The sequence below is a fragment of the Argiope bruennichi genome, chromosome 5 (assembly GCF_947563725.1).
Source record: "Argiope bruennichi chromosome 5, qqArgBrue1.1, whole genome shotgun sequence".
Lineage (NCBI taxonomy): Eukaryota > Metazoa > Arthropoda > Arachnida > Araneae > Araneidae > Argiope > Argiope bruennichi.
The window spans coordinates 101021389-101033405 of record NC_079155.1 but is presented as its reverse complement, the minus strand read 5'-3'; the positions used below and the strand labels follow the sequence as shown (position 1 = coordinate 101033405).

The window sequence follows — 12017 nt, the reverse complement described above, 5'->3', positions numbered from 1 at the left end:
AATAGAATAAATTTCTTATATTTTCTACACTTTCCCTGGAGAAAATAGTTTTACAATATTAACATCAGAAATTACTGGAATACTCATGGCAGTAACGCTGCATTTTGTTTTGTTATTAATTTCTCATTGCGTAGCTTACCGTTATTGATATATCTTTTGCATATTTGAGCTGAAAAATATGGTATTGTAAACTTTTTATACATGATTAAATTATTATATTTGATTAATTTATTTGAATTTTATCAAAATTTATCAAAACAAAACGTAGCTTATATTACGAATATGCGAAATATGATTTTGAACTGAGATGTGATGTGTTTTGATCTGGCGCCACACTTTTTTCCCCCCCGAATTATTTCACGCTAAATATTTTCAGGTGTAGATACTGTCAGAAGCATTCTTTGGTGTACTTACGGACTAGTGGAAATGGCTGATAATAATTTTGTAAATATGTTTATGTATTTTTAATCCATATTTGTTATGATACATTTTCCCCGATTTGTGGTTAGTCAATTAAGTAAGTTTAAACTGATTAAACTAAAGTGTTTACTTCACGCTTAAAAAAAAAATTTTATATTATTTTTTAACCTTAAAATTTTTTCGATAATGGATATTATTAATTCGTGCTAATTCTGATCATTTTGTTCTAATTGCCAATATTTTTTCCTTAAATTTGAAAACATTCTATAATATTAATTTAACATCTTTTAATACATCTTAGGTCTTTTGAGATTTATTTGATATTATATAATGTCGTTAATATTGATATATTTAATTTGAAATTTTTTTTGAAAGATAAGGATAACACTCTTTAATCATAGTAAAATTTTAATAAAGGCTGCCAACTTACTTTGAGTTTGATAGGTTTGTCATAATTTGTGAAGGTATTGCAGTGTTATTTCTGTAATGAGAATGACACTGGCAATTCTTTTCTATGTTTATTTTAAATTGTAACTATTCAGATTATATTATTGTACAATATAATGTTTGTAGATTGGCAATAACTCTATGTTTAATGAATCGACAAAGAACTTTTTATTTTGCCTGCCTAAAATATTTCATTTAGTTGTTAGTCCTTGTAAAGTTATTAAGGATTAATTTAAAATATATGTTGATAATATAGAAAAAAATGTCAAATTTGCTGCCAGTTTCATAGTATAACCACTATATTGCCTCAAAATGTGTGAATTTTAATGTTGTATCTATAATTTTGAATGCCATTTTAAAAATCAGAATCTGTGGAATATTCTGTAATTTCATTACTCTTCCACAGTTAAGTTTAATAAATCCATTGTAGAAATAAAAGTATTGTTAAATCCAAATAGCCATGGCAGATTTCCAGCTAAGATTGCTGGGAGGAGGATGTCTGTAGGCATGTTGGTTAAAAATTATTAGCTTAGTTGTCAAATAAATAATAACAATTTTAAATTGTATAAATTATGATTGCAATATGTGTTTACATTAGGTTATTAAATGAATTAAAGCCTAATTATTTATATATAATATATTTGTATATTAATTATTTGCTTAACTGAATATTTTTTTATGATAAGATTTTACAAGTTCGGTAAAATAATAATTTTTAATGCTATTATATTTATTAGAAATTTAAAAGTTTCTTATATTTATTAGTAATATTAATAGCTTATATTTACAAGTAAGGAAATTAACTAATAATTATTAATAACTTTGCAGAAATTGTAGTCAGTTTTTCTCCCATGATTTTCACATTTGAAATAAATGTCCATTTTAATAGTAACCCAATACCTAAATTCTAAAATGTCAGAGATAAACTTATATTCAATTGAGAGGAATGTTTTAAATGATGTAAAAGGTCATATGCTGAATCAACAAATGTATTGCTGAAAAAATTATGAAACCTTAATTTTTTTTATAATTCTCTGATCTTATTATTCATTCATTATAAAAATAAAAATGCTCCACTCATCTATATCTAAAACCGACTGAGTTAAGAAGTTTTCAATTCTTTATTTTAGGCCAGACAATGGAAAAATCAACGGGGAAAACTCTTTGCATTAATTGTAGATTTTTCACAAGGTGGCTATTGAAATAATATTGAATTGACAATATAAAAAATATTTAAGCTTCATTATATTATTATGATATTAAAATATTATTGGTATTCTCATGTTTGTTGTGTTAACAATTTATTGCTGTATATTTTTTTTTATGTGATTGGTCTATCAACACTGTAATTTTCTTTGTTACTTAAATATAGTTACTCAGAGTTTTACTACCCTGTTTTAATCACCTTGTTTGGAATTTTTTGAGGAAAATTTAACCATTTGTATCATCAAGTTTTAAGCTTGCTAGTCTATAGTTTTGTATTTGCACTACAAAGTTTGTCAGATTGAGGATTTCAGTAGTTTTAAAACATTCTCTGGATGATGCAAATCATTTTGCAAAAGAAGGATAAACAACAACAACATAAATGTACCCAGTATTTTTTTAATCTATAAAGAATATAATATTAAACATTGCCTTTTATAGATTACATAAAGAAAAGAAAAGTTAAGTATATTCATTGGGCTTAGACCAGGACATCAGCTTTCTGTGATAAAAATATGGAGAAAAAATTCCTGAAATGCTTGTGATCATCTTCCAAACGATATTCAGTGCAGCTCATCATTCAGATCCTCATTGAAGATCCAATTTTATGTAATAAAGTTTTTAAACTTTAGGCCTTGAAAACCTGATGAGCATATATTCGAACTAAAAAAAAAATTTCTCTTTTTGTGTACTATTTTCATTTTAAAATCGATTTAAAAAAAAAATTAATATACATTTTATTTGAGTCAATATTCTGTGTTTTAAATTTTGTTCATCAGTTCTAAGTAATATAATAATAATAATATTTAAATTTATATGAATTAGAAATTGAAAGAGTTTAAAATAGAAATTTATTTTGATTTTTTTCCCCCCACTAGGCTCATACTCTTCTGCTTGCACAACCTGGCAAGCCTGAAACAAGGAGTTACTCTGATTATGATTCTGTAAATGAATGCATGGAAGGTATATTACTTTCTTATTTGTTTGTAATATGCTTATTGTCAATTTTCAGCCAATCATATAATTTTTTATAGTTATGTACTTATGGATAAATCTATCCTAGACATCTGATAATACAATAGAAGTTGCATTGATTTTTTTTTTTTTTGTAGGAAGAAATTATTGGTATTTGACATTAATAAAGTGTTACAATAACACAATCAGAAAGAAATTCTTATTTGCACATAAAAAGAAACATGAGAGGATAATACACGAAGGAGTAAAATATTTTAAAATAAAGTTAAAAATTTAAATATATATATATCATAGCCATTCCAATAAAATTATGGTTCTTGCTATTAGTATCATATTTATCTGTTTAGGTTAAATAAGCATAAGCTTATCTGTCTATAATTATATCTAATGTTCTTTGTTGAACCTTTAAGTATTGAGATTGAATTACATTTTCAACTGCAAATTTACTAGATATTCCTGTTATTAGTTTAAAAAATGCAATATTTTTCTCTCCCATAACATGTAATTGCTTGATCCAATTTTTTGTGATCCTGAATTTTTTTCTTTGTATTATTTATAGTTTTATCAAATATGTTTATTTTAAAGAAATTCTGTAATTCTAATCTGTCTCAACAAAATCTTGTTAATTTTTAAATCAGCTTTAAATTATAAAGATATACATGACAATTGTAATTTAATGGAATTAAAAATATATGTAGAAAGATGCATGTGTGTGTACTAGGGTTGGGCAATGACCAAACTTCATCATCGTGATGTATCATCTGACACATATCAATATTTATTTTTTATATATCCTGATATCATTATTTATTAATAGCTATTATAAATAATAAATATCATCTCTTAACATACTGGTTGATCAGAATGACTTCAAATAAAAGAATGTTTCATTTTATGTACTATAAATATTTGGGTTTTTTTCAATAAAAAATAATTAAATAATTGTGTTAAAACTCTTTTAATAAAATATGTCATTGCCAAAGCAAAGTCATTATGTTACAGTTTATCATGTTGCTTTTGTTTAATAATATTTTAAATTTTTTCTTTTTTACTGCTTATTAAAAAAACATTTAAAAAAGTTTCTTTCACTCTTCATTTAAAAAGAAAGGAAAACTACATAATAATGCCTTTAACAAATAAAATTAAACAGTAATTTTTAATAAAAGCATCTCCTTATTTTCTCTGGCAGGTTGTTGTTCAGCTGAAGCTATTAAATTTTTCTCTCTTGACCAATTATCATACACACCATTTTGCTGTGACACAAAATGTAGCTCCATTAGCTCTATGGTAGTTTCTGACTGTGTTCTTCCGTTGTTTCATCAATATCTTTACTGTACATCTCTAGCCCCATAATTTTCTGCCAGAGGCCCTATCTGGTTGATTAAGGCTTTGCAAGCACTTGCTCAAAGTCCTTTGAGTCTAATTAGACAAGAAACCAAATCTAGTTCCATCCAGAAATAAGGATTTACTTCAAATAAATATTTAATACTGATTGATATCTGAGATACAGGCCAATCCTGCTCGTGTCATGAGGTTTCCTTGTTATTCTGTGAATCTTATTTACATTTTGTGTTTAATAGGTGTACATTGTTGTGTTTTCAATAGGTGGTTCAAGGTCACATTTTTTACCCCATTACTAGTACCAGGCAACCAATAACGAGGTAGAAAATGTGACCTTGAACAGCCTACAGAAAATACACAGACTATAATGCTTACTAGTTATTATTATTTTCTTAAATTAAAAGTTTAATTTTTGTATTCAGAAGAAAAAAATAATAATTTGGAAAAAAATCTTGCTTAATTATTTGAAATAAGTGTGTATTAAATTTGATGTTGTTAACAACATCAAATGCATATTATTATATATAATACTATGACAGAAGCATAGAACAAATTTGTTTAGTTGTAAATATCTGAATCTGAATTGTAGATATCTGATCTGAATTTTTTATGTAGTGATATACTTCCTAAATTATCTGTATTATGAAATTGCATAAAATGGAAATATTATATTGTTATTAGCATACAAAATATTCTTTCATAATATATTATTTAATGTAATTCAGCATTGACAGATTTACTCTCTCATCTCTAAAAAGTATTTTTAAAAAAAATATATGGAATTCAAAGTTTTTTCAATGATAAAAATGTTTAAATACCTTTATAAATATATTAGAAATAAAAATCATATTTAGGATATTGTGATCTAAAAATTTTTATAACACAATTATAAGAAATTTAAAAAAAAAAAAAAAAAAAAATTCTAATTATCTAATGTAGTAAAGAATCTGTCATTTTCAAAGAAATTGTTCATGCTTTAAAAGCTAAAATATTTTGAGATTTTCTTTGAATATTATATCATTTTGATACATAGATTGTTAGTATACAATTTTAAATTGGTCTTTCTTATCGTTACTTTTTCACTTCAAAACCACATTTTTTTCTATGATTATAAAAACTGCTAAAAATTTTATAATACTGTGCAATTTTCTGAAGCATTTGGTAAAGGAATATTATATATTGCATAACTTGCACACACTAAAAAAAAAAAAGTATGTTATAAATGTACTTAATAATTTTTAATATTTCTTAGGTGTTTGTCACATGTATGAAGAACATTTGAAAAGACAAAATCCTGATTCTGCATCTATCACGTATGACATTCGTCAGCTGTTTGAATTCATTGATCAGTTATCAGATTTATGTTGTCTGGTGTAAGTTAAATTAATTTTCATAAAAGTTTATGTTTAATACCATTTATGTTAAAAAAATTTGTTAAGGAAATATAACTATAAACATATATATTTAATATATATGGCAAAATATGGGGCTCTTAAAAATGAGACATGCTATTTCATCTATTATATTTAATGTAATATATTTTGCTAATATATGAAAATAATTCATTTTTGTTTGCTAAAGCTGAATAATGCTGCACTTTATATATGATAGGTAAATTATGAAATTTGGTGTGAAAGATTGTATTGTAATTATTTTGAAATAAAAGAAATAAATCCTAGCTGTTTTGAGAAATGCATTAAGGAGCATATAGATTTGAGTGGTCTGTTTACTCAATCTATTATTTGTAATAAAAAACAAAAATTAGTTAAGTTAAAGTCTTTTAATTATTCCTATACAATGGTGGTTCATTTGGTTAGGTAAAGTTTCATTTTCCATGTGTTCTGTTATGCTATTTTTTAAATGAAGACAGTGTGTGTGTATCTGTGTATGTAATGATATTTTAAAATCTAATTTAAATCCTAATTAATTTCCAAAATTTTATCTTAATTTAACCCATATTAACTTAATTCTAAAATGTTCTTCGAATTCCACCTTTTCTATTTAATTAATGCTACACAACCTCTGTAAAAACTGCTTCAATCAGCACTTTCACACATTCCAAGTGAAGGGATAAAAATCTGTTGAACTAAACAAATTCTTTTAAAAGATGCCTAAATCAATACATATCAAAGAACCCGTATCAGAATCTCGTAGTATAAAAATCATTGGAAAAATATTTTGGTCTCTTTTGCTCTTGTGTCTTGCTATAGATTGATATATCTTGTTGCTTCTTGCTTATACATAAATTAAGCCTCCCGAGATGGAATAAAGTAAAAATTAAAATTCAAAAGTTTCTCTTCGACCATGAAACGGTTAAAAAGTTATGTGTTTGCAGACACACACATATTAACTTGGGCAAGGTGCAGGTTTGTAAAAATAAGTTTCAATTTTTTTTTCCCCTTCCTAATGAATCAGGACAAAAAGCATATTTTTTGTATCATATAGTTTTCAAATGAAATGTATTGAAGTGTATGGAAAAGTAAATCAGAGAAATTGTATTTTAATTAAAAATGAATGATAAAAAATTTAGCATTAGTTTTGTGCATTTCTGTAAATGATTAATTCACTGGAGATTGGGATAATGTTTTTTATAAATGAAAGTAAAGTAATTATTTTTAAAAATGCTTTTGAAATTAATAATGTGATAATTTTTTCAGCGATAAAATTTATGCTAGCTTGCAATTGTAATCTGCATTAGTATAATCCCCCCCCCTTATCTTTCCATTTTTTATTTCAATTCTAATTTGAGCTTTCAAAAGCAAGTCAAATTTGGTATGCTCCTCCCTTCCATGAGTGAAATAAAATTGTTTTGGTTTTTTTATTGAATTGCAGAAAATTGTATTTTAAATATGAGACATAATGAATCATCATAAAATATCTTTCAACTTAAATCCCAAGAATTTTTTAATATTTGATGTAGATGTTTTAGTTGAGTTTTTATTGAAGAGTATCATATTGTTAATGCTTTTGTCATGCAAATAATTACTTTGAAGTAAATGAATATTATTTCTCAATAATTTGTCAGTAGCTATGAGTGCTAGAGAGAGAGAGAGAGTTTAATCCATTGAATGAATCTTATAGCAGAATTGAATATTGCAATTTAAGTTTGGGAAACAATTTTAAATCACATCTGTAGAAAAGAAAGTAAGTGATTGTAGTATTTTATAGAATTAATTCTGCTGTGTTACATCAAAGTTAGTAAGAAGATTTTTAAGCATCTTTTATGCAATCAAAGGTGCAAAAATTATGTATGGACTGCTGTTATTTTTTCTTTATTGTTGACTTGACTAGCTTTTGTTGATTTCATATAAGCATTCATTGCTTTCCTATGTTAATTTTTTAGTAGTAATTTATCTTTTCTGTCTTTATTAGGTATCAGAAAACAACAAACACATATGCTCCATATAATAAAGATTGGATTAAAGACAAAATTTATATATTGTTGCGACGCCAGGCATCCAAGAATTCATAGATGACTGACTATTTGTTTTTAAATCATCACATGCTGCATTTTTTTCTCTTTATTGTGTATCATTCATTACTATTTATTAATATTTTGAAATATGAAAAAAAGAAAGGAAATTTTTAGTTTAAAATTATGTATCTAAACTTCTACTTAAATCTGAAATTATTGTATTTATTGAACTTTTTAAAAAATAAATTCAGTTAGAGTATGTTATATTTTTAAAGCATAATTGGGAAGAATGACTTTTTTTTCACTTATTGTGCTGTATCAAACAGCATCCTGTTATGTTTCTTGAAAATGGAATAAAATATACTCTCGTAGGAAATCAATAGATCTCATATTTTAAGATGTCTATGTATTTTAAATTACTTTTTCTTTAAAATCTTTTAATTCTAAAAAATAATTTTGAATTAAAATATTCTGCTATCAGGATTGTGTTTGCTGTAAAACGTTCAGAACTTTATTTTTTTTGAAGAGTTTAAATTCACAGTTTGAAGGAAAAAAGAATTTTAATTGAAAACAATTCAACTTTTTTTTTTTTTTTATGGTTACAAGTTTAATGGTGGAATATTATTGAAAATTAGAAGCGGAAGGTTTGTTAATGTTTTAATATTCTGCCAAAACAAAATGAAATTCGATGGATTTAATTTGTTACAGAGAAAAAAACCTTTTCGGAAATTAGAATTTTTCTTGACATTTTTCAGTATATGCATATGATTTGAGCAGAGTTAGAATTTGCTCAATTCAGCCAACTTTGCCTTTTATCATAGAAACTTAGTGAAAATAGTATACATAAATGCATTTTCTATATTGGTAACACACAATTTCTGAAATTATTTCTTTTTGTTTATCCATTTTTTTTTCCATTTTGCCTTTCATTGGGTTATATTATTTTTTAATTTTGATACTAATGTACATGTATGGGACTTTAGCTGCACTGTATTTTCTAGCGTAATTATTACAAGACTTGTTTTCCAACTTATTTATGTAATCATGATGCATTGTTTCTCTCTTCTTTAAAATGTAGTATTTAAAAAAACGGTCTTAATTTTAATGATGTTTTATAAGATGTGGCTGAAACATTAAATGCATAAAATGCTGAAAAGAAAAAGATTTGTGTATTTTTAAAATAACTTTTCAATATTTGTAAATATACGTCATTAACTAAAGACAGAATAGTGGATTTTACTTTTATTTATAAAATTAATAAAAATATTTTGACATCTTGTGCCATATCTCTCCAATTTATTCTTGTTACAGTACATGATAAGTTTTTTTCTTCTTACAGTTATGTGTTTATATTTTAAGAATTTCTTTTAGTGTTATTTTCCATGTACTTAATAAAATACATGAATTTATTATGCTGTATTCTTCTGTTTTTGATAATCAGTACTAATTAATACAAGAATATACTTTACTGTGTTATGTAAAAATTCTTATCTTAGTTATAATATTCAAGTGCATCTTTGTTTATCGTATGACTTTTTTTTTTTTTTTTTACTATGCTTTTTGTAATTTTATATTTAATGCTCTCTACATATTGAAATGATCCTTCTGTTGTGTAAAATTATTTAGGTTTAGATAAGAATCTAGAATACTCAAACAGATTTTTTTTTTTTACTCAGTCATAATTTTTCCAAAGATAACTATAATTAGACAGCATTTATTATTTTTTATTTCATTCTTATCTTCAGTTCATTCTTATCAGTTGACAAATTATGATTTTGTGGATTGCATCTGAATTTTTTTGTAATACAAGAGTGAGTTTATGTTGATACAAAAGTTATTGTATTTAATCTATTATTTGCATTTTAATTTAATGTGTTATCTTTTGTTATATTAAATTTAGTCTTATTTTTAAAATTTCTTAAAAATTAGAAAAATTGCAATCTTATCTTACTCATTCTGTAATCATTTATCCATACTTTGACAGACAGACCCATTTCATTTTCTTTAATGCTGCTGAAATATTTTACCTGCTTGATATTTTATGAATAGCAAATTGCATGCATGACATTTTCAGAATTATTGTTCATACCAACTATCAAAGTTTATGTCAAAAAATACTTTATTAAAAATTTAGCAAGTCAAAAATTTATTATTTCAAGTTTTCGTAATTCTAACAAATCTTATAAATAATTTTGACCAACATTTCAATATAGAGTTTATGCTTATACCAAGTTTCAGGAATTTCTTTACTTAGTATTCAGTCATTTATTCAATCTATTGTTTTAAATATTAATACTCAGTCATTTTTTTTTTTTTTTACTGATACTCGGTTGCTAATAAAAAGTTGTTCTCTTTATGATTTAACTTAACTACCTTTTGATAATTTAGAGCATATAAAGATGTATTTATAATATTATAAAATGTTGTATCATTCAGAATATAAGTAAATACTTTTATAAAGAGTGTTATGTAAATTTCATCTTAAGAATAGTTTTATAGCATGTTTTTGTTTTATCAAAAAATAATGAATTCATTTTTTAAACAAAATATTATTTTTGCCAACAATTGTCTAACTAATGCTATAAATTTATTTTTAAAAATGTCCTTTTTTTCCCCCTTAAATTAATGATTTACTGAATAATATTTATAGTTATTGTTCCTTTAGTTTTTTTTTTTTTTTTTTTTTACTCTTAAACTGAGACATTTATATTGCTACTTAACAATTAATCCAGTTGTTTCATGTTTGTGTCTTAGTTGGAAAATGAACCCACCAAAACCTTACCTGTGAGGGTACTTTTTGTGTACAAAGTATGTTGAAATAAAGCTAACTATTATGCTATAATTTTGGATATTTAAAAATTACTTTTTTTTGAAAATATCTTTGAAAATACTCATTTCAAAAATATTTTTCCCGGTGGATGAAACGCTCCATCTTTACATTGGAGATGAATCAAGTATAATTGCTGTTATTATGTGAGAGATTCATTGTGTTACTTATGCTTTTGTTACTCAAATGGACTGATTAGCATATAAAGTCAATGGCATTCCTTACCATTAAAATGTCTGTGAAAGAATGGGCATCAGTCATTAAAATTGGTTATGTGAACTTAGGTTATATTTTGGTAAGCTCTTTTTATAAGCCTTTTAATGCCCTGATAAGGCATTAAAAGAATTCTGTCTATATTAACAACATATACTATAAATTTATAAAAGTGATATTTGAAGATTTGGGCTAGACAAAAGAAATAATTTTTTTTATGCTATAAATGTATTTCTGAATATTTATTGCACGAATGACATATTGATGACAATAATTAGTAAATCTGTCATAATGAAAACTTTTTTTACTGTAATAATGTAATACGAAATTTGGTATTGTTGCAGTTGATCTAAGGTCTGACTTTAAAAATAGACCATGCTTTCAGAGCAACAAGGCTGTGAAATGTTTGTATTTCAACTTTTCACTTAAAGTAAACAAAATTGTAAAACAGTATTGTTCTCTCCCCACCACCACCATATATATAAATTTAATGAGCTTAAGAGTAATGGAGATAAAACAGAACAAACCATAACTTTTCTAATTTATAATTTTTTTTAACATTTAGACATTGTGAATACATATTGTTAACCAGTTAACTTTTTCGACCTCTTCTGAAAATGCGTATCTAAATTGTGTCGCAAAAATGTAGCAATGATGAGTATACTCATCAAACATAGAATATATTTAATAGGAAATTATGTTGTAATGAAATGATTTTTATTTCAGTAATCATATTTATTTACTTAAGCTAACATACATTTTTTTTTTTTTTTTTTTGCATATGAATGAAAAGAACCATAAAAAATTAATTTATTATTTTAAATTGCTGTTAGAGAATGGTATTGAGCAAAGCGTGATACAATGTTTAATAATATTTTTTTTATTTATTTTTGTTTTGTTTTTGACTTGGCCTCAAAATATTTTAAAATCTTGAAATTTACAAATATGTTTAAGTTTTTACTAAAATTGTAATTCAAAGTACAAATTGTCACTTTATTACATCTGACGAATAAACTTGTCATAACACAAAATGTTGTACTTTTTCCATGATGAGTGTACTCGTCAAAAATAGTTAACTGGTTAAATAAAAAGCCATAAGAAATTACTTCTACAGATTATGTATCTTATAAATTTTCCATTAGGAATTGTTGCATGTATAGTTAGTAAAATACTACG

General features: G+C 24.8%; 1 protein-coding gene across 2 annotated transcripts; it reads left to right on the top strand.

Annotated features, from left to right (window-relative positions):
• Window positions 1-106: 106 nt before the first annotated feature.
• Window positions 107-9250, top strand: LOC129969632 (enhancer of rudimentary homolog). Of its 2 annotated transcripts, XM_056084283.1 has the most exons (5): window positions 118-181; window positions 377-444; window positions 2949-3033; window positions 5639-5759; window positions 7759-9250. In XM_056084283.1, the coding sequence occupies exons 2-5, from the start codon at window positions 427-429 to the stop codon at window positions 7856-7858; spliced, it is 324 nt and encodes a 107-aa protein (XP_055940258.1). In that variant the 5' UTR covers window positions 118-181; window positions 377-426; the 3' UTR covers window positions 7859-9250. The 2 variants fall into 2 exon arrangements, with proteins under 2 accessions (XP_055940259.1, XP_055940258.1); XM_056084284.1 differs by lacking the exon at window positions 377-444 and having other exon boundaries at window positions 107-181; window positions 7759-9248.
• The last annotated feature ends 2767 nt before the right edge of the window (window positions 9251-12017 follow it).

Coding starts and splice junctions, on each gene's coding strand:
- LOC129969632 (XM_056084283.1), top strand. Junction 3,034..5,638: donor TGTAAATGAATGCATGGAAG/GTATATTACTTT, acceptor AATATTTCTTAG/GTGTTTGTCACATGTATGAA. Junction 5,760..7,758: donor TCAGATTTATGTTGTCTGGT/GTAAGTTAAATT, acceptor TGTCTTTATTAG/GTATCAGAAAACAACAAACA.